The following is a 27,528-nucleotide window of genomic DNA, read 5'->3' as shown; positions in this document are numbered from 1 at the left end:
CTTGGCAAATAGCTGTTGTAGCTTCTCGTCTCGCAGACCACCTACTAGTTGATCTCTGAGCACAGTCTCCAGGTCAGTAAAGTTGCATTGTCATGCTGCTTGCCAGAGACCTGTAACGAAAATGGTCACTGACTTGCCCTGGGCTTGGTCTAGCTTGTAGAAAGCGTGTCAGCTGGCAATCTCTGATGACTGTGGCAAGAAGTGATCTCGAAGTCGGTCTTTGATGACGTTGAATGCCATAGCTTGGAGCTGAGCCGGCGCCATGAGTGCCCGGGCTATGTCAAAAGTGGACTGCCCACAGACTCTGAAGAAGGTCGCCCTCTGGAGGTCCACATCTGTGACCTTGTTCACCTCAAGATAGAACTCAAACCTCGCAATGTATGTCTCTCAGTCCTTGGAGACTGAGTCGAAAGGTTCAAAATGGCCCTTGGAGGCCATGATTCACTATCGGCAATTTGTGATGGGGCAGCTGTGTATTAGCTCTGGGTCGTGATTTAGCTCTCGGCGTTGCAGGGCTGCCTACCTGCCTGGAGTGATTTAGTTCTTGGCTTTGCGGGGCTACCTACCCGCCTTTGGATCCCATCCTTGTTGCCAGTATTGTATATTAACAGCTCTTAATTATGATAAACATCTTTATTGAAAACTGGAAGCAGACAGACTGAAGCCTCAGGCTCAACAGTAACCAATTTATACTTGTAGAAATCACACCACTTGTACAACAACCAATATAATGTAAACAGCTAGAATCCTCCGTTTGCATGAACTATACAAGTATCTATTTTTCAGCTCAGTGATTGGCTATAAGGCAACAGTTCTGATTGGCCATGCCGGCACCCAAACACCAGTAGCTTTGTAGGCCTCAGGAGCCTTTGTTCTATTCAAGCAATACATAACAATTACTCTGCCCATGCTGTGTGATCTTTTGCTCCCTAGGCTCCAAATTCTAAACTTTTAATAGAAATGAAATGTTTAAGAGAAAATGGCATTGGTTACATGTGTTCTGCATAGAGTTCCCAGGTCCCTATAACCTCCCAGTGGGAGGGACTTACCCTTTGAAGACTTCTCACGTGTGCACACTCCTGGAGAGGCATAATGATGTCATTTCTGGGAAATTACTAGGGTTGCCAGGTCCCTATCCTCTCCCGGTAAGAGGAGCTAGCACTTATTTCATGCCAGTTGCATGCTCCTCTTCACACCTGCGTGCTCTTCTGTCCCCTGTACAGTGATGTCATTGCACTGGCCACAGGAGTGCTTCCGCGCTCTGTGCGGGGCCAAAATCGGCACCAAATAAAGTGCAGGGGCGCTCCTGCAGCCGGTGCAATGACGTCACTTCCAGGAAAGGTGGGATAGGCAGGTATATATATTTAAAATAAATAAATGATCAGTATGCAGCTAATCTTCGTCTGCTTTATGCTACATTTTTGACCGTGAGTTTGTGGTAAAAAAGGACATTTCTTCATTTGCTATTCACTGTTCTGTTCTGCAATGTCTTTGAGGCAGAATATTTGCACGCTGTCTGTCTGATTATAAAAGGTCTTGCCTACTGTGTGCATTTCAGAGTTTAAAGGCTGTGCTAACTCCCCAATCTGCAGTGGAAGGTAGCTTTGTTGCATCATGCATGTCGTGTGCCAATAGAGGGCGCAGAAGTCCCTTCTGATTCCTCAAGCGTGGCTAGGGAATCAGCATCTGATCCTTCCCTTGCAATTCAAAGCTGTAGCTCCTTCCTGTGCTCTTGATGAGGAGGAAGATGCGATTAAGCAGAAATGAGAAGCCACCACAAAGCCTGTTTACATCAACTGAACAAACTGGGCAAACCCACAGTTCTCATCTCTAGTTTCCCAGAATACCTTGAAAGCTTTCTTGGGTGACACATTCCCAACCACATGCCAAACTTGCTATAAATTGCATGTCATCTCATGACGTCTGAATCCTCATGATATTTTAACATTTCCATTAAAAAATATAGGTGTTCTTTAAAATGCTTTTTTGTGTGGAAAACCATCTCCTGCAATCCCACCAAATTCAGAATAAAGTAGCACATGCACTAGGGCTGGAAGAGCATGATGCAGTAACCTTCCTGAGGCTAAACATCTCTAGACGTGGTCAGTACCTGCAGGTGAAACCGCTTGTGATCCCTGTGTATGCTACCAAGATTCATAATGGAAAGTGGGAAGCAAATAATAATAATAATAAAATGGTGTGAGGGCCTCATTCACTTGTGCCACACTATGCACTTTACAGCCCTTCTGCAGTTGATATGGACGTAGGAAAAAAATTGGTAGTTCTAAATGTGCAGTGTGGCTCTCATTGCTAGTGTGAATGCAGAGGCAGTGGAGCATCCATACACAGCAGTTTCTCCCACATTTTCATTCCCCCAGCCCCCTCGACCACCAGAAGATTTTTTTAAAAAAATCACACATCACTATAGAGCCATAACAATCTAATTCCACAACTGACTAGTTTCCATCTTCCATTAAAAATGTCTCTAGCATTTTTTTTGGTAGCGCTGTATGGGGAAATGTTCAGCCTGCATCTTATCATTTATAGCTCTGCAACAAAATGGGCTAGAGACTGACTTTTTAAAAACATTGTAAGCTAGGAACCTGTACATTGTTGCAAAAGATGTCAATTATTAATGTTTTTAAACCCCCCAAGCCAGTTATTATTTCATTATTTTCTACTGATGTAATACCACTTTTCTTCATTATATCCACACTCTGTATTGTGCTTATCTTGGGCCTAGTACATTTTTCATTAGATGCCTCCTCATATTGACTAGATTAGCCTATACAATGTTTATTAGGTGTATCTTTGTATGGACTGTTATCGACTTACATGGATCCTTCCTGCTCTTTGACTTATATTGTGTTAATTGGTTTTGAGTCTCAGTGAGGTAGGTGGACTATAAATACAGAAAATAAATAAATACAGTAAATAAAAGCTGTCTAATGGGGGAGAAAGCAGCAGCCTTGGAGGCTGAGGTAAGGAAAATGGCACCAATGTATATAGAACTTGTAAAATTGTATACCTTTCTGTCCACATGGCATCCAAAGGTGGTTTTTGTCTGTGATTTTTCAAAAAAGATCATACTAGTCCATGTTTGGGAAAGCTGGGGGAAAACAGCAGGATGAAGAGATGTTAACATATGGATGCTTCTGAAAATAGCATTGTTGTAAATAAGCGAAAGCCTAGGAAAACATCTATTCAGAAATAGCTTTAGATTTGTCTGTCAATCTGCCTGTGCTTTCCAATCTGCTTGAGATTTTGGTTTAGAATCTTCATGATGTAGTTCATCCTAGGGCAATATATACTTGCACAAGACTAAGCATTTCTGCTGTATTAAGACTACGGTCCCCATGATGCAATGGCAAATGGAAACTGCTGAACCGCTGAATAAGCCCTGTGGCTAGGCTTGGGAAGCAGAAATAAAAACTGAATTCCTCACCAGGTTTCACACAGTGGTCTTCAAGACTCTTAAGAATGTGAAAGCTGCTGTCACAATTTCAACTGAGATTCTTCTCTGCCCAAATATGGCCAAAGCCTCCATCGATTCCGTTTGCATCATGCATTCCAAACCCCTGATTATCTTTTTCCTCTTGGTTACTCAGGTGCATCTGTCATGAGAAGAGCAAAGGTGAAGCGCTTACTGGAAATGACACAGATGAAGAATACTGTGCTAGTGAATGCAGTCTCTGTAATTAGCCCTTGCAATTTTCATAATGTACTCATTAAGCTGTCTTACATTTTTTATACACAGTGCTGGTGGTATGGCGATCTTATGTCTGAAATATATCAATGAAAGTAGGCAAGAAACAATTTGCTGTGGTCACTGAATGCTGAACTGACTGAGGGTGCTGAGTTGTGATAAGGGCAGCACCCTGTAAAATGCATCAAATGAAGGCTCTCCTTATGGTAGCCCCTCCCCCACCAGAGACTCTCCAATACTTCACAGGTGAAAACAGATTCATGCTTCTAACTCCTTGAATCACATCAAAAAATTACTGCCCGTATCACCTTGCCATATTGGACATTGCTATAGGCTGCACTCTCCCACCTGTGTACTTTGTTGATATACTTTGCAATATGTCCGTTTTAAAAACCAAAAATGGTATTAAATGAGTTAAAACATGCTAGAAAAGATAATTAAGTTGCTTTGTATGTTCATATGATAGACTTTCAATAGCCATATAAGCAAAATAGAACATCAATATTACAAGCATTGTAACTCTTTGTGCCAGATGCCAGGCACAAAAAGTGGTTGATGAGTACTACTACATATATAAGCATCTGACTGACCACTCTTGGAAACAGAATAGTAACCTTGGTCTGATCCAGTAATGGCATTCTTATACTTGTTTTTGGCTGTTGGTTAATATCAGGGTTTTTTTTCAGCGGGAATGCAGTGGAACGGAGTTCCGGCACCTCTTTAAAATGGTTGCATGGCCGGTGTCCCCGCCCCCTGATCTCCAGACAGAGGGGAGTTTAGATTGCCCTCTGTGCTGCTCGGAGGTGCAGAGGGCAATCTAAACTCCCCTCTGGCTGGAGATCAGGGGGCGGGGACACCGGCCATGTGATCATTTTCACCAAGGGCGATTTAAACTTTAAAAAACTACCCCCTTGTTCCAGCTGACCCAAAGTGACGTCATTGTGTGGTCCTGAGTTCTACCACCTCTTTTCTCAGAAAAAAACCCCTAGTTAATATTACCCAAACTGCAATGTGTCTTCTAACAGCTTTTTAGGATTGGGCTGGACAGCTGCTTCTCTATGAAATGATTCAGCTGTGAAGTCTTGTCACCTTACACTGAAAGTTTGTGTAAGATGCTGCAGTAAAGAGGTTAGCATAAGAGCATGAACGGAAGACTAGTCCTCACCTCACCCCATGTGCCCTCAAGAAAAAGAGGGTAACTTAAATGTGCACATTACAGGCATGAACAGTGATAAACGTTTAAGGGGGTCATGATACATTCAAGACCTTCTTCCTTTTGGGTAAAGACAGTAGCTGTTTTGTACTGCATCACTAGCACTGACATATATTAGCTTCTTTCTTTCTTTCTTTCTTTCTTTCTTTCTTTCTTTCTTTCTTTCTTTCCTGAAGATTTAGACATGTAGCCTGAGAAGGGCAGGGTATGAGAGGATCCTCACTGGAGTATAATGCCATCGAGTCCACCCTCTGAAGCAGCCATTTTCTCCAGGTAACTGATCTCCATAGTCTGGAAATAACTTGTAATTCCAGATCGCCAAGCTTCCCCTGGAGGTTGGCAACCAAAATGCCACGTACTTGGATGGTTGCAGGACATCTGCTGGCAGAGATCAGTTCCTCTGCAGAAAATGGCTGCTTTGGAGGGTAGACTCTATGATGTTATACCTCGCGGAGGTCCCTCCTTTCCCCAAATCCTGCCTTCTCCAGGCTCTACCCCCAAATCTCCAGAAATTTCCCAATCTGGAGCTGGCATCCCTAGAAGACAACTACATTTCCCAGGGGGCACTGGTAAAGGAGCTTTTTGAAAAGCACGTTCCGGGTAATGCAGTTCTTTAATTGTTTTTAAGTCCCACTCTTACGAATTAAAAAGCAAATTGCGCGCATCATGTTCGTAAAATAGAAGATGTAGCGGGCTAACAAAATGGCAGATGGCTACATGATGGGAAGATAAACGCCATACATTTTCTGCTCATTTCCCATCCTTTTGCAAGGCTACGGGGGATTTGTACACAAAATAAATAAATCAAAATTTCCCATCAGGCTCTGCGGCAAAATCTCTCTAGGAACATCTTCCATCGATGACGTCTCCATTTCCCCTCCAGCACGCAATGCTTTCTTGAAGTTGCAGTCCTCCTCCTAAGTTGCCTCCGTTAAAATTATAGGGCTAAGAAGACAGTAAAAACAGCACTTCCCAGAATTCATCCAAACCACGCGACATAACGAGAGTCACGGCGGCCTTTCAGAGGGGGAGAAATCTCGCGAGCCTTGCGCCTCCCTTCTGTATTCCGCCCCCTCCGTTCTAATTTGGGACCGCGCGGGTGCTCATGGGAGGAACGTTAACTCTTCGTTTCACTTTCCCTCATAACTGTCAAATCTCGACTTTACATTGTGCGCCTATCTGACTGTTGTGTGTGATAGAGAAAAAGGAAGAGAAAGAGGGAAAAAAATAAAGACGATTCTTGCCTCAGACACCCATCTCTATGACTCTCTACCTTAAGCGCTTTAGAAAATGGCGGCCGACCTTCGCGCTGCTTCTGGGGCATTTTGGGACTCGTAGTCTTTTTCCCTGCGGGAACCTTATTGCTACGAAAGGCCCAGTGGTCGGAGAGAAGACTACGTTTCCCATCTCCCCTCGCGCGAAGCGAGGGCCAGACGGGAGCGAATTGGACGGGAGGGGGGGCGGTTCCAGCGTCCCTCCTCCCTTCCCTCACCCTCCGCCTGCGCCGCGGCTGCTGCTGCTGCGTCGGGTGAGGGAGCGCGAGCGAGTGGCGCAGCGAGAGACAGCGGCCTCCCCGGGCAGCGTGAGGGGGAGAGGCCCGCGGGGTGGCGGCTGGAAGGTGGGGGTAGCTAAGCTTGGGGGGGGGGGGAAAGGGGGGAGCCGTGGTAATTTGGGGCGGGGGTGGGGAATGGCATGTAGGCCTCGGCGGGGGGAGGGTTGTTAACGGCGAAGAAGAAGGCTTTGAAAATGGTGCTGATAGGACTGGAGGTGAAGGGTCTCAATCGGGGGTTGTTTCCAGAGGGGGTCTAATTAGGGGAGGGGCTTGATATGGGGGGTTAATGACTAGGCGGAGGTTGGAGCCCGCTAAGCAAGCCTAGAAATTATATTGGTGCTGCTTTTCCAAAGCAGTTTAATAGGAAGTTTACCGCCACCCCTTTCATCTGTGCCTTTCTTTTTTTGTGCCTCCCTTCCATCCACTGGGGTTTCGCTAGGTAGGTGGAGAGATTATACTCGGATGGTATCCAGGTGCAAGGATTTTGGAAGGTAGCAGAATTTCAGCCTAGTGGCACCTTAGAGACCAACAAGATATTCGGAGTGTAAGCTTTTGCGAGTCAGAGCTCCTTTGGACATTCTCTCAAAAGCTTATACTTTGAAAATCTTGTGAGTTTCTAAGGTGCTACTGGACTCAAGTCTTACTGTTCTACTGCAGACCAGTGAGTAGGTAATAATCGTAGGAGGGACCAAATGGGAAGTTTATAACCAGGGGTGTGTGTGGCTAATAAGAAATCTGTAGCTGGGGTAGTGTTGTGGTCAAGTGGTTGGGATGCGATGCAGCTCTTTGATGGTTTGGATCTCATTACTGCCATGAACTCACCAAGTGGCCTTGAGTAAGCCACTCATTATAGCCCCACCTCTCCAGCTGTATTGTGAAGATAACACTGACTTTGTTCCCTCCTTTGAGTGGGTATTAATCTGTTCAGAAGAGCGGCATACAAATGAACTGTTGTTATAGCTAGGTAAGAGAGGCTTGGAGGGGGTATAATTATGTAGGGCAGAATAGTTAGATAGAAGGGGGTTGAATCTGCTGGGGGGCTCCAGCAGAGGGTGCTGGATCCTTTTTGTCACTTGGCAATAGCAGCTCTTGGGTAGACATACTCTTGGACCAAGGAATAGCATTGTGTGTGGGGGTGTTTCAAGCAGGTGTTGTAGGCTGAAAAACAGGTTTTTGGAAGGCATCTTAATGGTGCTTGGGGGTGCAGAAAGCATGACAGAATGGGAAGGGTGGAATAATAGGAAATAAGGATTTGTGCAGAGGCAGGTATAGGGGGAACATGTGCTTTGGGGCTATTGGAAAGGGTTAAATTTCAAAAGGTAGTGTGGGTAGTGAAGGGAGCATATGTTGGGATGGAAAGTTACAAGTGAAAGGTAAGGATGTACAGTTTTAGCGTTGAGGTGGCCAAATTGGAAGGAGATGCAGAGATGGCTTTAGGAAACAATGAAGTTAAAGATATACTTTCCGAGGGAATCTCAATAGTTGGGACTGAGATGGGAAAGGTGTAGGCTGGGCTCATAAGTAGTTATTTGTGGGGAAAGGACTTCTACTTATGTCTGAAATGTGTTTTGGCTGTATGTATCTGCATTTCTGTTCTTGATTGGGTTGAGGGAGATGTCATCTTTCTGGTATGTGGAAAATACTGGCAAAAGCTGTCATTTTTTTTGCTGCTTCCTTTATTTACCTTTCTGGGTATTTTCCTCTAGGTACTGGAGGCACCAGTGGTGCTAGTCTGTGAGCGCCATGTACAATGGGATAGGACTCCCCACTCCCCGGGGCAGTGGCACCAACGGTTACGTGCAGCGCAACCTGTCAGCTGTGCGCCATAAGAAGGATCGTACAGATTACAAGTCGGAAGAGGAGTTGAGGAAGCTGGAGTCGTCCTTGGTCAAAAAACCTAACCAGGATATCCTGGATCACGAGCGCAAGCGGAAGGTTGAGCTGAAATGCTTAGAGCTGGCTGAGCTCATGGAGGAGCAGGGGTAGGTTGTCACAGGGTGGGAGGGTGAAGCATGTGTTACTTAGTTAGAGGTATAGTTGTGTGCTCCTTTAAAAACGAGAACGGAGATTGGCAGTGGCTGCAAATGGATCAAATGAATGGGAGAATGGGATGCACCCAATTTGGACATTTTTCCTGAACTCATAAGTGCTGTGAGTCTGTTACTTAATTAGTAAGGTAAGATTTTGATTGTACAACTATTTGGGGATTATAAGGATAGTTGCGTTTGGAAAGCTAATTCTGCTGGATTCCAGGATGGAAAACCACATTTTTTTTATATGCGGTGAAAATTAAGCTCAGTTGACAGTAATAGTAACAATAAGATTTGTATAGTACTGTGGAATTATCAGCCTTGTAAGGTAAACCAATATTATCAATTTTATATTGATCTTGATCCAAATGCTTTGATCCAAATCCATCTGAGACCATTCTTTCTCCTGGCTGCCATTCTTGAGGCCAGCTAGGCACCTTTCCACTATGCCTGGACAGATACTTCAACAGAAGCTGCTTCCTTCAATGCTGTTAATAATAGTTTATTTATATCTATATTTTAAATTGTTGCAAGCTGTTTAGAAGCCAATCTTTGGCTGAAAAGCAGCATTGAATACATACATGTGTGGTGGAGGCTGAGAGTACCTTGCCGAAGCCCACCTGACCTGTTCAGTACAGAGAGATGAACCAACAGAGCCAGTGTGCTGTAGTGGTTATTATCAGGCTAGGATTTGAAAGAATCCGCCTTGTCATGGAAGCTCACTGGGTAACTTTGGACCAATCACACTTAACTTATCCTTCCCTCCCAGGGTTGTCTCAAGGATAAAATGGAAATGAAAAGAACTATATTGTAAGCCACTTCGGGTTCTCATTGGGAAGCAAAGTGGTCTATAAATATCAAAATTAGTAAGAGGTAAGATTTGGAGCAAAAACCTCTTGGTTTACATTTCATGGTTGAGGCTCTTTCCTAATACTAGATAAAAGTTCTCAGCCTTCCATAGGATTGTGATTGGAGGTGAATTCAGGTAGGTAGCTATGATGTTGTTGGAAAATGCCATCAAGTCAAAGCTGATGTATGGCAAACCCTACTGGGGTTTTCAGGGAAAGAGACTAACAAGTGGTTTCCCATTGCCTTCCTCTGCATAGCAACCCTGGTTGTCTTCATAGGTCTCCAGTCCAGTTATTAACCAAGGCTGACCCTGCTTAGCTTTTGAGCTGATGAGATTGGGCTTGTTAGTAGGACAAAATTTGTGATCAGTAGCACCTTAAAGACCAATACAATTTTCCAGGGTAGCATAAGCTTTCATGGATCAAAGCTCACTTTTCTATCTAATGAAGTGAACTTTGAGTCAAGAAAGCTTGTATTTTGAAAAAAAATGTTGATCTTTAAGGTGCTACTGGACTTGAATTTTATGCTTGGAAGTTCTGTTGTGCCGTGATAGCACCCATCTAGTACCTGGTAGGCCTCCTGAATTTTTTTTCGATGTTTACAAATTAGGTATGGAGAAGGAGAGATCCAAGAGAAGGTAGCCACTTTTCGGATGATGCTTCTGGAGAAAGATGTAGCAGTGGTCAAGGAGGGAGAACAGCAGCAGAAATCAACGTAAGTAAGGTGTCTCAGTGGATCTTGGTTCTGATACCTTGACATCTTGTCTCTCTGCTGTCCCTGTTGCAGCCTATTGTTTCTGAGCTCTTCCCATGCTTCAGACTCACCTCAGCTTCATTCCTCCCTTTCCAGTTAACTGCTTTTGTTCTTCCCCAGTGTCACAGAAACTCATCAGCTGGCTGAGGCCAATGAGAAGAAGAATGAGCGGCTCCGAGCTGCATTTGGTATTAGTGACAACTATGTGGATGGAAGCTCCTTTGACCCTAACCGTAGGGCAAAGGAAGCTGCAACAGCTGCTGCAGCTAAACAGCAGCAGGAGCAGCAAAAGCAGTACAGGTATGTGGAGATCCCGACTGAGAGGTAGTGGATCAGAGAAGGCAGGCAGACCCTTGCTGGCAGAACACAAAAGACTTTCCGCTTTCCATTTCTAAAAACAAGCTACCACCCATGTAATTCTTTTTATTAGAACCAAAGAAAATGACACAAAACTTATCTTCAACTCTTCCTAAGATTTCATGTTATAATATAAACATAGTGGTGAGACCATGATTTTTAAAGTCCTTTCACCATCCCTGTGCTCAGTGCTGGTGGGCAACAGATACACACTGGTACTTTTCCATTTCTACTGCTACTATATTTTCTATAAGATGACTGGATTGGAGGAAGAATGGAAGAGGCATTGGGTTGGATCCATCCAGCTTTTTCTTCCAATGAAGAAAAGGGATCTCCTTTGACCACAAAAAAGGTCATTCTGGGAATTGTGGGTCCTCCATAGACAAAAGCCAAGTGGGATGGGGTCTGTAGTAAGGAAGGTAATTGGGCAAGATTGAGTGAAAACTGGTTGGATATTTTGGCAGTTAATCCTTCACTCTCTGTCTTCCTCTTCATACTCTTGTCAGAGAGTCCAGCAGTTCCCGTTCACCCTCTCCAAAACAGAAAAAGAAGAAAAAGAAGAAAGATAGAGGCAGGTGGGTGAGTGGGCCAAGACTTTTGGCCTTAGCTCTGAAGGATGAGTGTGGGAGTTGAGGGCTGGGGAGAGAAAGAAGAACAGTAACGTGTGCACCTTTGTTTAAAGGCAGCAAGATTTGGATTGATGGGACAGGATAAAGGAGCATTGACTTCAGGGCTCATTATAGCCCCTTTAAAACATGTAACATTCCCCTTCTGCTTGCATTTTTAAGATCTGAGAGCAGATCACCTTCTCGAAGAGAGAGGAAAAAAAGCTCAAAGAAAAAGAAACACAGGTACGAGAGTATTCTGGAAAATGTGAACTAAACTCCAAGATAATTTTTCTCTGTTGGGTTCATGGTCATCACTACCAATTATTCCTTAGTAGTGGATGGTTTCTTCTGTTTTGGTCAAGTATGAATGAGAGGAAAACTGCCTTTTTTGCTTTCTGTAACAGAACATAGTCTTTCTCCAGTTTTCCATATGAAAATTGTTGCATGATGGGTAGAGATAGTCTTAAAGCTTGTTCTTCTTGTGTTTAAATACTATGGAGTATGTTATCAACAATAAGTTTTTGTAACACCTAAGCTGTCAAGGTGACATGTTGGGGAATGGAGACTTCACACTTTGAGAAGCATCATATTTTGGAGGCCCAACAGCCTTAATTTGGGCTGGGGGGTGGGGGTGAGGTGAGGATACAGCATCATATGTCCTGGTATCTGGCAACCAGTTGCAGCATATAAGATCTTTTTTCCCCCCCAGGTCAGAGTCAAAGAAAAGGAAGCACAGGTGAGCCTTGGTTGTTTATTAACTACAGTTTTTAGCTCTTGCTTCCTTTTATTTTTTCTCACAACCACTTTTTGAAGTTAAGTCAGATTGAGAAATGGCGAATTCCCCAATGATAGCAAATTTTCTCCTTTATGCTGAATCTGGTTCTTTCCCATCTAGACCCTATGCTATCAGCTACGGTGCACTCACTGGCTCTGTTTGTGAATTGGGAGGCAACATTTTTAGGGAGTAAGGCTTTCTTTTACAGGGTATGGGGATGTCCAGTGATGTGGAGTGGGGTAAACAAAACCTAGTTATGCATAAATCATGTCATTTTCTGAATGCTGCAAAATGAAATTTCTATCCTCAGATCTCCAAGCCCCAAGAGCAAACACAAATCTAAGGAGAAGAAACGAAAGAGGTAAACGAATGTCTTTTGCCACTGAAATCCCTCATTGTTGAAACTGACTTTATTTGCACTCTTCACTTGAGTTTCTAACCATGTCTACTTTAGGTCCACCAGTGAGTCTACATCTCAGAAAGACCGGCGGGATCGTTCTTCCTCCCCAGATGGCTCTTCTTCATCAGATGGTTCCCGCAGCAGGTATTACTTGGAATGGGGAGCCAAGAGCCGGGTTTCCTGCAATAGCATCTTTAACCTGCACAAAGTCTTGTTGGTAATTTGAATTTCACACTTCTGGTTTTCTTGTCAGCAGGTCGGGCAGCGTCATTACCCAGAAAAAGGCAACAGTGAGACGGCAGAGCCAGTCCCCTTCAGCAACTTCACAGAAGCGAGGAGAAACTGAAGAGGTTTCTAAGAGCCTGCCAGAGAGAGAACGTTCATCTTCTGCTGAATCTATTCGGCAAGGCAGGAGCACAAGTCCAAGACACAGCAGAGAAAAGCAGGAGGTAAAATACAGTGCTCTAGTGCAGAATTGGCTTAGGAACTCCATTTGGAGAGTTGCATTCTAATATAGTAGGAGGAAAGAAACCATAAAGGTTGTGTTATTGGTCTGATGGTTATTTTCCCTTTCGTTATTCAGAAAACCATGTCCAAACACTCTCCAACACATGAGTCTCGTCAGCGTTCTGCCACCCCTCCATCTCCTGCCAGAGAAAAGGAGAGAGACAAAGAAAAGAAGGCTTCTCGGCATGGGTTTCGGAAATCCACTCCACCATTTGAGCAGGATTCAAAGTTCAAAAGTTGTTCCCCAATGCCAAATGATCCTCCTCGGGAAAGGGTCTTGGGACATAAGCGTCCCTCCTCCAAGGAGAGCAGGTCTCCTGTCTCTGTCTCCCCGCCTCCTAAGAAGACCTCAGAGGATCGTAATGGGACTCTCCCATCATCCAAGTCCAAGACATCTCCAGAACAGAGGCAGCAGATGGCAGCTTCTTCGTCTTCTCCTGCTTCTGCAGCCATTGAGACCAAGTTGAGAAAGACTTCTCGTGATGGCTCTCCACCTCAGCGCTCCCATTCCCCTTCAGAGAGTGGTAGCTGCTCCTCTTCCTCCTCCTCCTCTTCCTCCTCTCCTTCCCCAGCAAACAAGCCAACCCCAGCTTCCCGTAGATCTTCCCCTGAGGAGCCTCCCAGAAGACAAGACAAAGAGAAGGCTTCCACTCGGAGAGAGAGGTCTAGTTCATCTCCTGAGATCTCCCGTTCTGGGCAGAAGCAGTCTGTCAAAACCACATCACGACGTGAACGTTCAGGCACCCCTCCAGCCAAGGGCACTAAGTCAAGAGCCAGGAGGAGGGACAAATCTCTTTCCCAGACACCCATTACGCGCAGAGGTAGGTCTCGATCTCGCACCCCACCCAAGAGGGCCAGATCCCGCACCCCTCCAAGGAGGGGAAGGTCTCGCTCTGCCCAACGGCGTGCCAGATCTCGTTCACGCACTCCTCAAAGAAGGGCACGATCTCGTAGCCCACAATGGCGTGGACGCTCAAGAACACCCCAGCGTTGGGGCAGGTCACGCTCACGCACTCCTCCCAGATGGGGTCGGTCCCGTACTCCTCAGAGGCGTGGTTGGTCTCGTTCTAGAACCCCCCAAAGGCACGGATGGTCCAGAAGCAGAAATAGTGGAAGATGGGGAAGGTCAAGAACCCCACCAAGAAGGGGCAGGTCACGTTCAAGAACCCCGCCAAGAAGGGGTAGGTCTAGATCTAGAACTCCACCTAGACGAGTGAGGTCTCGGTCCAGAACCCAGCCTAGAAGAGGGCGGTCTAGAACCAGAAGCCCTCCTAGGCGAGGGAGGTCAGCCTCTTCACCAAGGAGGGAAAAGTCTTTGATTTCTGCTAGACGAAGCAGGTCTGTGTCATCTCCAGATCGGAAGGCCTCCAGAATTTCTTCAAGAAGAAGCCGATCTGATTCCTCCCCTCAAATGAGAGAGAGGTCCAGAAAACCGTTGAGACGTAGCCAATCTCTGTCATCCCCTGAATCAAGAAGCAGATTGCGAGCATCTCCCAGACGTAGTCGGTCTCGATCACTTCAGAAAACAAAAAAGAAATCCCACTTATCTCCCAGAAGGAGTCGTTCAGCGTCCTCTCCAAGATCAAGGAAGAAAAAGTCCAGAACGCCTCCACGGCGTAGTCGCTCTCGTTCTTCTCCACGACCGAAAAAGAAATCCAGATTATCACCTAGGCGAAGCAGGTCTGGTTCTTCACCTAATAAGAAATCCAGGTCACCTGCCAGACATAGCCAGTCCAGGACACCTCCAGCAGTCAAAAATAAATCTAGAAGGTCCCCAAGAAGAAGCAGATCTAGCTCATTGCCAAGGCTTACAAAGAAATCTGAGGTTTCTTCAGCAGTTGAAGAGAAATGTAAAATGCCTTTCAGACGGAGTAGATCTGGTTCATCTCCAGCATTGAGGAGAAAATCTAAATCTCCTGTAAGACGTAGCAGGTCAGGTTCTTCGCCAGAACTAGATAAAAGATCGCCAAGGAGGCGGAACAGGTCTGAATCTTCAGAAGTCAAAATAAAATCTAAGTCATCTTCAAGGTCAGGGTCTTCACCAGGAATGAAGAAAAAGCTGAAGTCTCCTCCAAGACGGAGCAGATCTGGTTCCTCTCAGTCATCTGCAAAAGAGAGCTCCTTATCGCCTCCAAGAAGAGCCACCTCTCCGGAGCAAAAGTCCACACCTCCATTGCAGCGAAGCAGGTCTGGGAGGTCCCTAGCAGCTAAAGAAAAATCCAGATCACCATTCCAAAGGCAGAGCAGATCTGGATCACCCCCAGCTTTGAGAGAGCAGTCTGCTTCTCCTCCAAGGCGAGCTTCGTCTGGATCTTCCTCTGAACCAAAGAAGAAATCCACTTCACCACTTGGGAAACACAGAACTGATTCTTCTATGGAATTGAAGAAATCCAGGTCACCACCAAGGCGGAGCAGGTCTGGTTCTTCTCCATTGATTGAAGAGCAGTCTAGATCACCACCCAGAAGCAAGTCCAGATACTCGCCTGATGTGAAAAAATCCACATCTCCTTTGAAGCAAGCCAGGTCTGGGCCCTCTCCATCAGTAGCAAAAGAGAAGTCTAGATCCCCTGTCAGGAGAAGTGGATCCAGGTCATCTCCTGAACTAAATGGTAAACCTAAATCTCCACCAAAACAAAATAAATCCCAAGAAGTTAAAGTAAAATCTGGATCACCTTCAAGGCACAACAAATCTGGATCCCTGGTAGTAATGGAGAGAGCTGCGTCACCATGCCAGAAGAGCAAGGCAGGTTTATCTTTGACTGGAAAAGAAAAGTCACATTCACCCCCAAGGCAGGGCCAACCCATGATGTCACCTGTTCCTAAAAAGTCTGAGATTCCATTGAGGCGAAGTAGATCTGGATCTTCCTCCTCCTCTTCTTCCTCTTCCTCCTCCTCTTCCTCCTCCTCCTCTTCTTCATCGTCATCTTCTGCAGAGGAAGATAAATCTCAATCACCCCCAAGTCTGAGCCGTTCTGCAGCACTGTCAATTAACAAAGGCAAATCTATGTCCCCTCCAGCGCGCCAAAGGTCAGATTCCTCTCCCGAGCCAGAGAACATCCTATCTACAGCTGCTGTAAAGCACAACAGACCTGGAAGTTCTCCAGAAGCAAAAGAGACTTCAAGAGTTGCAGTATTGGGGACTAGATCACCCTTGGAAAAGAAAGAAACCCCCAGAGATGCTCCTCGGAGGAGTAGGTCGGGATCATATTCTGGTGGTAAAGAGAAACCACGAACACTCTGCAGTGGGAGCAGTTCAGAGTCTTCCCCAGAACGAAAGGAGGAATCTGTAAGCAGGTCTGTGTCACCTGTGAGGCCTACTGTAAAATCAAGAACACCTCCAAGGCACAGGACATCACGGTCACCACCAAGGCCTAGAGCAAAATCTAGAACTCCTCCAAAGCGTGGCAGGTCTGGATCACCACCACGGCCCAGAGTGAAGTCCAGAACACCTCCAAGACGACGTAGATCTGGATCATCTCCAAGACCCAGAATGAAATCCAGGACACCTCCAAGGCGTCGCAGATCTGGATCATCTCCAAGACCTAGAGTGAAATCAAGAACCCCACCACGCCACCGCCGGCGGTCTGGGTCATCTCCACGATCCAGAGCAAAATCTAGGACGCCTCCACGACGGCGCAGGTCTGGGTCATCTCCACGGCCCAGAGAGAAATCTAGAACACCAGTTATGAGAAGACGAAGATCTGTGTCTCCACTGAGCCCTAGACGGAAATCTAGAACACCTCTGAGGCGTGGAAGGTCCAGATCTCTCTCTAGGCAGAAAAATGCGAGTGTGCACCAAGGTAGGTCTGAATCATCATCCTACCGTGAGAGACCAAGAACTTCTTTACAACAAGGAAGGTCTAGTTCCCCCTCAAGGAGAAGTCGCTCCCGTTCATTATCTAGACGACGAGATAAATCAAGGGGTTCACTGCGGAGGGAAAGATCCATCTCTTCCCCGGGCCGGAGCCGCTCACGGTCTGCTTCTCGTCAGGATAAATCTCGCTTCCTGCGAAAGGGCGAACACTCGCCCCATAGAGGTCGTTCTCCATCACCAGCACAAAGAGAAATGTTGAGACTGTCTCCTCAAAGATCTGCCAGTAATCGGAATGCATCCCGTTCACCTCCCAGGTTAGATGCATCCCGTATAACGGCAGCCTACAAAAGTAGTGGGTCCAGAGTGTCTCCTGATTTCCAGTCATCCCCTGTGAGGAAGCGTTCCAGATCAGGCTCCCGGGAAATCTTTGCTTCTCCAGGAAGGAAATCTCGTTCTCCTCCAGTGCTAGAGAAATACCCCAAGTCTGACACTCAGGAGAAGTCAGCAGCGTCCTCACTTTGGCACAGCAAAAGCAACACTGCCATCCCTCGCACTCCAACTCCACCCCGTGAGGATTCTCCCAAACCACGAAAGACCTTGTCTCCGGCTCCATCCATTCTACAAGAGTTGCCGTCTGTCTTGAAAAATGGTGGTTCTGCTACCCTCCATGACCTCCCAGGGGACAGGAGTCAGGCTTTATATCCTACCATGGTTAGGGATGATGCAACTATTGGTGTTTCTCTGTTGTCAGGGAGAAATAGTTCTTGTGCAGAATCCCCTCTTCCTATCAAAGCTAGGTCCCCTTCCTCTTCCTCCCACTCCTCCTCCTCTGCTTCCTCCAGTCCCTTGCCAGCACTGGTTTCTGTGCTAGCCCCACCTCCCAAAGAGGAAGAGTTAGGATCTGAAGGAAAGGTGGCAGACAGGCCTGAAGCTCGCCTTCCAACCCTTGATGCTGAGCCAGAGTTGGCTACTGAAATCACAGAGAAGAATAGCAGGAATAGTTGTCCCACTGCTCCACAGCTCACTGTTCCCTCCCCTCCGCCTTCTGCCCCGTCCAAGGTGAAGAGAAGTTCCTCCGCTTCGTCCACCACATCTTCGTCGTCATCGTCCTCTTCATCGTCATCGTCGTCTTCATCTTCTGACTCTGACTCCAGTTCATCTGAGTCCAGTCCCCACAATCAGCCAGAGAAGGAACTTGAGGCTGAGGTTGTAGTAAAACAGTAAGAGCCTGTCTTATTTGGTTTTTCTACCCCTTCCCAACATAATGTCCTAGAGACACTCCACCCCCCTCAAATGGCCATCACCATCTAGATATTCGGATAGAACCTTTGATGTCTTATGTTTGCTTTCAGCATGTAGGTCATCCAGGCTGCTATGTTCAGTTTGGTGTTGCTCTCCTGGCTAATATTCTTCGTTACCTCATTTCCGTTAATCTGGTGGTTCCATATCCTTCTTTCCCTTGTCCTTATAAAATACTGGAAAGTAGTCCTTCCCATCAGAAGCCATCCTTACTTCCCTTCATTGGGCACTTGGAACATGAGGTAAACAGGGCTTGGAGTTGTGGTGCCAGTAATTCCCATGCTTCATTGAAACACCTAATAAAACTGGTTTCTGGGCTGTCTTGCAGAGTGTGTAAGGATGGAAATTAAATTCATGTGTATAGGTTTTTGCTGTTTGTGTAATTCTGCTTTCAGGGTCCTAGTTTTCTGTTTGGGTGACTCTCCCCCTCCCCCCCTGCAAGATGTGGAATGGCAAAGCCAAGCACATGAGAGTGTAAAGTGACTAAGTGGAAGAAATAGGACTGTTCTTGGTTTTTGAAACTCCAGCTGACTTGCAATCCATCCCCCTCCAGTTGATATTCTCTCACTGCCTGAGGGTATCTAGTCCTCCTGTGAGAGAGATGGTCACTTGCATGGTTAGTAATAAAGATGTACTGATGTATGAGTGGAGGGTCTTGAGATGTTTTCTTGCTTGGAAGGAGTAAGCAGCTAAACCTGTTAGAGAATTCTAGAAGAGGCGGGGGTCTAAGGCAACTGGTTCAGCAGCCCTTTTCCATGAGTTTTTGTCAATTTTTGTTTTAAATAGGAAATTTCAGGATACCCTGCTATGATACCCATGTCTACTTCCTTGGTAGTGCTGGCATCCTGTATCTCACTGAGCTTACTAATGTCTTTGCTTTATACACACACCCCTTGCAGGCTGCCAAGTCCAGAGCAGAAGGAAGGTAATCATGAAGAGCAGCCTATTGAATTGGGCAAACATAAGCGACGGTCTCGGAGCTCCAGCAGTTCCAGCAGCAGCTCTTCCTCTTCTTCCTCCTCCTCCTCCTCCTCCTCCTCCTCGTCTTCCTCAGCCTCATCGTCATCCTCATCTTCCTCATCATCGTCATCACCCAAGACTGGACCCCAGGCACAGGCCAAGGTGGCCACCAAAAAGAAACCATCACCAGAGCAGAGGAAGTGAGTAGTGGTTATTAGCAAAGGACTGGGATCCCCATGATGTGAAAGGACAGCATTGACTATGGTTGGAGTTCCTCAGGAGGGGGATGGGGTGGACTGTCCCCTAGCCTGACATGGCACCTCTTCTGTGTGCTTGATGTGGGTTGCTGTTGGCACCATATCCCCAGCAGGAGTGCAGTGTCATAAAGAGAACCTTGGCAGTGGAGTTTTGGAGTATTTGAGAGTGCCAGAGAAAAGAATGAAGGTGAGAAAAGGCAGAAGTTTTATGGGACAGGTGGAGGTGTTTACTGAGCAGGAGAGACCTACACTGAAGGCTGTACTAAAAAAGTCAAGTTCTGCACAGAGTAATCTGAATTGTGGATTTTGCAGTTAAGAAATCTCTGAAGCCTGGACCATGAGGGAACTTGCTTAGCCTGTAATCCTCTCAGGCTTCTGAGGTTTTGTAAGACTTGAAATCCGAGTGGGCAGTTTTTGTCGTTGCAAGCTTAACTTTAAAAGAAAATTAAGATCTTACTGTGATGAATTAAGTTTCGGCTTTCCTGCTTGTGAAGCATACAAAACTCAGAGATACGTGTTTGCTGAGCTCCCATTTAACGTTTGTAGGACTGTTTTCTTTGGGCTAGTGTTGAATGCCATACTAATCAGCCTGTCCTTCCTCCCACCACCTGCTGCCTACAGGTCTCGCAGCCCCCGGAAGCCTATCGACTCCCTGCGTGACTCTCGTTCTCTTAGCTATTCTCCAGCAGAACGGCGCCGGGTTTCTCCTCCAGCCCAGCCACCTTCTGCTCCGAGGGATAGACGCAGGTAGGTATTGTAACCCAGTCTCCCTCCCCATAGTATGTTTGCTTTGAGGTGAGAAGGGATCTGTTTGGAGAGGGAGAAGTATGGGAAACTTGAGGGAGGAGACTCATGTCAGCAACCTTCACACTCTTCTCTAGGGACAGGTCCAGGGACAGATCCTTGCAGAGAAACAGACGAAGCATCAGCAGGTCCCCAGGACGAAAAAGACGACGCACTTCCCCCAGCCCCCGAGCCACCCGCCGCAGAACTTCAAGGTAATGTGTGACTTGTTAATGTAAAAACCTGGTGTCTTCCTTGTCTGTTAACTGCTCGGCACGGCTTATGAGTTGAAACGTCACAATATATGCCAAATCATAATTAATTGAGCTATCCGAACTGAATTGTAAGCAAAAAGCTGCCTTTTCAGATATATCTACTTGTCTAAAATCAAGTACTTCCAAAAAGGAGGCTGGAGAGTATAGGGGGGAGTATTTACTGCTTTCCTAAAACTATAGAGAGACTATACCAATGTTATTAAAGAGATGAAGGGGAGGCTTAATTGTAGAATGTCTTTTCTCCATCTTCCTTCTGACCTCAGACACAGAGAACCAAAGGGCCGGAGGATGGTCTGGAAACCCCACGATGCTGTTCTGTTGCTAAAGCTAAGCAGGTTTGACTGCAGCTTACAGGGTCATGTATAACCTGTATAACCTTGTATAACCTGCCCTGATCTTGGAAGAAAAGTGGGCTTGTGTAAATGTCTTCTCTCCTCTCAAACGCAACAAGGACCTGTTTCATCAATATATGGGAAGGTTCTAATGGGGATAATGGAACCTTTTCTGCTTGTTCCTTGATAGTTGGCTTGCAACTGTATGAGTTTTCCAAACCACTCATGTTGGCATTGTGAAATCTGTTTCCACTCCCTCATTACTGGCCATGTGATGGTTGGTGTCCTAGTTATTCTGCTTCTCCAGAAGTGTTACATGCATACCTACATGTATGTATAAAGTTTCTGCTCAGAGCCGAATAGGCTGCATGAGCAGTATCATTAAAGTAAGTATGTGTAAAGTTCTATAAGAGAATATTGCAGCCTAGCTTCAGGGTCCTTGCAGATGGATGAGTATGATAGCTTGATATTAATCCCCCCCCCCCCATTTTATTGAGCACAGCCTGTGTTTAACTCTTTTCCTTTCCCCTCTCCAGGTCACCCTAAGCCTATTGGAAGGTCTGGAATGCCCTTGCAACCACAGACTTCGTCACCCTGGCCTCCCACAACGCTGTCCCAGGTGGGAAGCCCCCTGCCTCCTGATGCCCACTGGAAACCAGTGCGTGTGTGTGGGGCATCTTCATTTGCCATTGGCTTTTTATTCTCATTAGTTTTTTCCTTCACTGTCCCCTGTCTTTATTGCCCATCATTTGTCGGCAGCTACATTCCCTTCTTCCCTGGACATCTCTGCTCAGCACCCATCAGGATCCACCGCCTCTGCGTTTCTTCTCCTCTTCCTCTTCCAACAGTTGGTGATGTTCATTTTGATTTTTTCCCCCTCTCTCTCCTGTGAGCGTTTTTTTTTTCCTGTGCGTTTTACAGCTAAGATCTTCTGTGTTTCGAGAGAGGGAGTCTTTTTGTTTCTTTAGACATAAAAGGTTTTAAAAAAAACACAAAGGGGGTGGGGGTGGGCTAGGGAGATACGTGAGCTAATCCATTTGATGTAGTGTTTCTCAGGCACCCTTCTCTAAAATGGTGGTGGGCTGTAGGGAGAAGGAAAGAGTGCATGTTGGCTTTGGAGACCTATCACAGTCCCATGTGGAACCTCTGCTGCTCGGCAGCACTTTGTTGCTCCCTGTTGTTCAGGATAAGAACTACATTAGAAGCATCTTTTTTTGAGGAAATAAGTGGTAATCTCTTTAAGTAGAAAGTGGCAGCAGGCTTGACTTTTGAGGGTGGTGAACTTAAGGATTAGACCAGTGTGCCGCCCCTCCCCCAAATAAAAAACAACAACAAAATTTTAATATGTGGTGCTCCTTTTTTCCCTTTTAGCCCTCCCTCTAAACAGACTCTTTTTCATATTGATCAGCTGAGCCAAGTCAGGAGGGGTGGGGGGACTGGACTGGAAATAGGGCAGCCAGGCATTTTATGGGGAAGGCGAATTGAGATTTGCGGGAAAGAAGCTGAGAAACCCTAAATCAGGGAGGGATGGGAACAGAAGTTTCTTCATATTTCTTAAAAGCATTTAATTTTTTTTGATATGTACAGCAAGGAGATTTTTTCTGTCAAATAAAAAAACTTATGAAATGCAGACATTGCTGCTGAGTCCCTGAGACTTTTCTCTCCTCCTGTTTTGGGGTGTAGACTGGTCAGAGGAGGCATCTGTATGTGTGTGGTGGGTTTTCTTTTCCATGTCTCCTGCCATCCAACCCTATGTAAGTTGATGTATTTTCCATATGCTGAAGCTCAGTAGCCTAATGCTACTGTTTCCAGTGTATGAAAATGGTCTCTTTTCACCATTCTACACAGGCACTTTCAATACCACTACTGCTTAAGTGAAAAAGTACACTTGCTGGGTTAAATGCAAAGGTCTTGTTCCTCTAATGGTGGATTCTTCCTCAGGTGGAAGAGGTATGCTTCACTGATGGAAGGTTTCTTGCACCAAAGAAAGGCTGCAGTGTTAGTGGAAGGATACCTTTTGGGACCAGCCCTCAGCCTTAGTATATACTAAAGAACAAAATATAAAGATGAATGAAACCATCCCGATATCCTCTTAAAGACCAGCTTTATCTAGCAAAATCATAAATCCAGCAAATAAAATAAAATCCATGTGTTTGTCTAGAAAGGAATATTTTAAAATAATTGTTGTGACGCTTATAAAGAAGGTCTTTCTGGCCTTGCTGAGCAAAGAACTCCAGAGCAATCAACCCACCGCAGAAAAGGCCTATTTGTTCTCTACCAGTTTTAGATCTCTTGGGTGATTAATGAAACTCTTAAGGTCTGCTGGGAGGCTCAGGGAGGCTCAGTTTAATGGGGAAGGCACGGCTAATCTGGGAAGTAAAATCTTCATAAATTTTCATCATGCAATTTGAAGCATCAGTTTGAGGATATAAATCCCATGTGAAATGATCTCAAAACTGGGTGAACAAAACAGGTCTCTGGAAAAATACTTTATATAGCATCATCAGGACTAGAATAAACAGATGTCCTCTACTGGTCCAGGCACAGGAGGACTTTGACCCCACCCATAGGTGCCTATATCTAATATGGGCTCTCAGTGATGCTGATTGTGATGAACTGCAATGAGAAATGTGTTTCCTGGATTCAGATCCTTACAAATCTGTTCGTTTCTTTATGCAATTGATCCTCGTAGTTTGTTCTGGCCTGCCTTCTATGGTGACCCTTCCCAATATCTGCATTGATGGTGAGAGTACTGTCTGATGGGAAAGTGCCTCTTGTGAAAATGTGCTGGAGTTCTGGGGGTAGTAATGTAGCAGCTTCCCAGCTGTCTTGCCTAATAATAGGCACAAGAGCCTGCTGTTGCCCACATCATTCATTTTGTTGTAGTATTGCTTTTAAAAAGGAAAATGCATTTCTTGCCAGTGCAGCTGCCCAGATCATGTGTCTGTCATTCCGTTTGCTCTGCCATGAATCCCTTAGATTTTTGTTACCGTTCTCTGTGTGAAGTACATTTACCTAGAGAATCAGTTCCTCTTCCCTCCCCCGCCTCCATCTCCACCGGCAGCTTGTTCTGTTTCCTGAACTTCTCTGTGGAAGTTGTTCTGTTGCTAGAGCATATACCTTGCCTTTTTTCTTTTTATGGGACTTCCAGTGCATAGAGTTCCCAAGGGGTATCCCGTGCAAGCACTGATCAGACCCTGAGCTGCATAGCTTCAGCAAAGTGGGCATTTCAAGTGCTCTCCCTCCAGCCAAACCCTGCATTCCCTGTACTTGGAACCTGCTTTTCTTCTTTGTTATGATAGTTTTACTTTTGGGTACCCTTTGCAACACTAAGAATCTATTGCGCGCATGCACACATGTGCGTGTGCGTGCACTCACACACACGCTGCAAAGTATTTACCATTTTTTTGAGGCTGAGTTTTAGTGTTGAGAGCCGTAAAAGCCAAGAGGCCTTTATGGCTCTCAACCAAATAATCCGCAGAGGGCAGGTGCGTGCCTGGCAGAGTTTCTCATTTGCTTCAAACCATGAACCTCACAAACTGCTCTTGAAACATTGCATGTTTTCAAAAACTGGCAGTGCTTTATTGAGGTGGATTTAGTCCAAAGACACCTTGGGCTCATGGAAGTAGGTGTGTGATTCTTTACATCCCAGCTGATGGCTTGTGACTTGACCAGTCCTTTCCTCGTGCTGCCAGCTCTTTGGACCCTGCATTTTCTCTGCCATTCCCGCCCCCTCCCCCCCCCACACACCTGGGCGAGGCAGTTTAAAACTAGCTGCATTTTTCAATGTGAAACAGAAAGCTGCATATCTTGTCAGTTTGTAATTAGGGCTGGAAAAGGGTTTGAAGTTTGTGTTCAGAGCCGCAGGATTGAAAGTAAACCTGCACCAGTTAGTTTCCCTTTCAATCCTCAGTGGACACATTTACATGCAACATAATGTGTGTATCGTATAGAATATCGTTGAACGTATTTCGCTGGGGAAAAGGGTGGAGACTAAGGAATAAGTGTAAGAAAGATTGGGTTGATGGAAACCCCCCCCGTCTTTACTACCCCACTCCCATCTGCCAATTTTTCACTTTGTTTTTCCATGGTCATCAAGGGTAGAAGTGGACTTTCTCAGCTGGAAAAATCTCTGTATGAGATTCTCTGCTAGAGACCCATGATAAGAACGGTGCAGTGGATTATCATGACCAAAGTGTGTATTGTGTGTTCACATGCATTCAGGTGGATTGATGCAGTGGATTTACTTTAGTACCCAGGGGCCCAAGAAGTCTCTGCTTTAGTATCTTGGTGTCCTAGGGAATGGTCGAAAGGCACCTTGGTAGCAGCTGAGGTGGTTTGGGTCTAGGCAGTGTGTGGATCTTGGGAAACCTTCATGAATGCTGCCCAAATCTACGATGGAAGGAAGTTGGGATAAAAATGAAAAGAAAAATAGAAATTGAGCGCCTCTGGGCCCTATATTGTTGCACACCACTGTCAGAGGGTGGCTGTAGTGTACTGCTTGATGCCTAACGAAATGTAAAAGAACCATGCTGGTGAAATCTTGACGACCCCTTCTGTCCCCCGCTTAGTGCATAAATACAGAAATACAAATGTGATAAGACTTCATTACTGATTTTAATAATTCAGATTTAAATACATCCAGTGATACTGAAGACCCCTTTTAAATTACATTCCCCACAGCTAGTCGCTGTCAAGCAACGAGGGTGATCCTTTACTGAAGATAACCAAAATGGCAAAACTCATTACAGGGCCTGGAGGGGAACTAAGGCTTTTAGACAAAGGAAGGCAAATATTACGGAATTTGGACTCAAGACAGAGATATGTGTGTGGGTGGGAGGAGAAGTCATCCTGAGGAAAGTGGCAGCAACATTTTGTGAAGAAAAGAGCACTGACAGAATAACTTCTGCACATCTGTAATGGTGCAAAAACACTGTTTTCCCTTGATTTTTTTCTTTCTCCCACATCACATTTGACTTAATCAGGTCTGGGTTTATCACAAGCATTAAAAATTGCTTAGGCTCTCATGCAGTTGCCATTTGGTGGCGGGGGGGGGCGGGGCAGATGGTGTATGTACTGGGCTGATGTGATAGGTGTGTGCGTGTTTCAAACATTAAAGTACATCTTTTTAAAGGCAATTCTGTTAATGCTTCCATCTTGCCCCCTCTCTGGGCGTAGCTGCCATTGTCCCATGTTCCTGTGCTGGGCTCCTGTCCTCCTCGTTGCCTCCGTTGCTCACAGTACACTCATCCATAAAGTAGGAAACACTACACTTGGACACGAGCGTTTAGTAGTGCTTTCTACTTTATGGATGAGTCCACTGTCCTTAAGTGTAGCTGCTGGCCGTGACTGGCTTGCGTCTTCATCCGTCTCTGAAGTTTCTGAGCTGGTTCCTAGTCCCCCTTCTTCCCCATCTGCTGGCAGCTCCCTGGTTGTGAAATAACAGGGAGACACTAGCAGGAGGAACAGGTTGACTTACGAAATCAGCCCTGTCTTGTGGGTTTAATCAAAACAGCATTTTCACATTAGGAAGGAAAAAAAAGAAAACATTTCTGTCCCTCAAATGGCTCACAGTCTTAAATCAGGCTTATGCTGCTTGAGAGAACAGTGAACAAACCTGTAAATAGGTGTATCTGTACATTTCATATACAGGAATTTTAGTTTTTTCCTATAATACCAATTACTGAGCTTATATGAGTCTATCTTCTGCTACTCTTGTGCACAGGTACCTACCCTTCATGCTGAAAGTTTATTCACTTCCCCAGTTTGTGCTGAAAGAGAGAGAGAGATGGGAGGGCAGAAGTGCTTCTACCAAACAGCCTATGAGGTAGCCCTTACATAAGGCTATTTTGGGGGAAGTAAGCAAGCCCCAGGTCCCATGATGTTAGATATACAGGTTAGGGATGGTGGTGACACTCATAGCCCTGCAGTCTCTTCCCAGAGGGAATGTTTGAAATCCAGTTAAAAAAATGAATGCAGAAATATTGTGATAGGAAATGTGTTGGAATTTCCTCTCTGATCAGCGCCTACAGCATTTTGCTTCTCAGCTGTCCAAAGGCCTTAAATGACTTTGATTTTCTTTCTCACTACCTGTAATGCCAGGATGTCTAGCTCAGGACAACAGTTTGATGCCTCATTAAAATGCACTTTTTCTGTGAAAACTTGAATGCATACACTCTCCAGTTGAATTTTAGAATGTCAACTCATGAGACTTGTTTTTATTTTTCTTTGGTACTCTGTAAAGCACCGTGCACATTAATAGCAGCAGCAAATAAGCATAAGCAGCTGTGGAATAGAATACCTAATCTCTTCCCAGCTGCCTCATAAAGTTGGACAATAAAAATCTGGAGAATTCTGGTATATGTAATACATGCTAATTTTCAGACCTTGCTTCCTTCATTAGTAACATGCCTTTCTCCCCAAAGGGGACACAAAGCAGATGACATCATTCTCCTCACTTCCGTTTTTATCCTCACAACAGTCTCCGTTTTTATCCTCACAACAGTCTCTTTTGGTGCCAAGACTCTGGAACGCCTGGTGCTATATTTGCAAGCTTGTAGGGCTCAGGTGAAAACGTTTTTATTTTCACAAGCCTTTGGTTATCCACTGCTATCCATTTAGTTACACTGCCTTTCCGACCCAGGGGGACCCAAAGTGGCTTAGACAATTCTCTCCATTTTATCCCCACAAGATAGGTTAGGCTGAGGTTAGGCTCAACGAGATCTGTGGTACAGTACAGATTTGAAGATGGGTCTCCCAGCTCCTAGTTTGACACCTGAACCACTATGCAACACCATACTTGGTGGCAAAGCCTGACCTGAAGTTTCCCCATGCTTGAACCAAAGGACCTTTTCCCTCACCTAAGAACTCAGGTCTTCCTTCCCGCTCCCCTGTCTTAATTTATCCGCACCATTAGACCACACTGTCTTGTCTATAACTTTTTTAAAACTAGATGGAATTTTGTGGAAGATGTTACAGGTTAGTGTTCTTAGAGTTTTACATGAAACAGCCAGCAAATATTAGCAATAGCACATTGAGTAAAGAATGAGATAGAACTT

At 45.5% G+C, this 27,528-nt stretch overlaps 1 protein-coding gene across 3 annotated transcripts; it reads left to right on the top strand.

Moving 5' to 3' along the window:
* The first annotated feature begins 6,398 nt into the window (after window positions 1–6,398).
* SRRM2 (serine/arginine repetitive matrix 2) lies at window positions 6,399–22,107 on the top strand. 3 transcript variants are annotated; one of them, XM_054994703.1, is made up of 15 exons: window positions 6,399–6,447; window positions 8,178–8,453; window positions 9,960–10,064; window positions 10,224–10,403; window positions 10,967–11,035; window positions 11,249–11,311; window positions 11,778–11,804; window positions 12,154–12,204; window positions 12,298–12,387; window positions 12,497–12,692; window positions 12,827–17,784; window positions 18,763–19,023; window positions 19,702–19,827; window positions 19,962–20,078; window positions 21,007–22,107. In XM_054994703.1, exons 2-15 carry the CDS (start codon window positions 8,215–8,217, stop codon window positions 21,014–21,016), a joined length of 6,492 nt encoding a protein of 2,163 aa, XP_054850678.1. In that variant the 5' UTR covers window positions 6,399–6,447; window positions 8,178–8,214; the 3' UTR covers window positions 21,017–22,107. The 3 variants fall into 3 exon arrangements, with proteins under 3 accessions (XP_054850678.1, XP_054850679.1, XP_054850677.1); XM_054994704.1 differs by having other exon boundaries at window positions 6,408–6,537; window positions 12,500–12,692; XM_054994702.1 differs by having other exon boundaries at window positions 6,408–6,537.
* Window positions 22,108–27,528: the final 5,421 nt, after the last annotated feature.

Source organism: Eublepharis macularius, chromosome 12 (genome assembly GCF_028583425.1).
Source record: "Eublepharis macularius isolate TG4126 chromosome 12, MPM_Emac_v1.0, whole genome shotgun sequence".
NCBI classification, from domain to species: Eukaryota; Metazoa; Chordata; class Lepidosauria; order Squamata; family Eublepharidae; genus Eublepharis; species Eublepharis macularius.
This window is presented reverse-complemented; position numbering and strand designations above follow the sequence as displayed.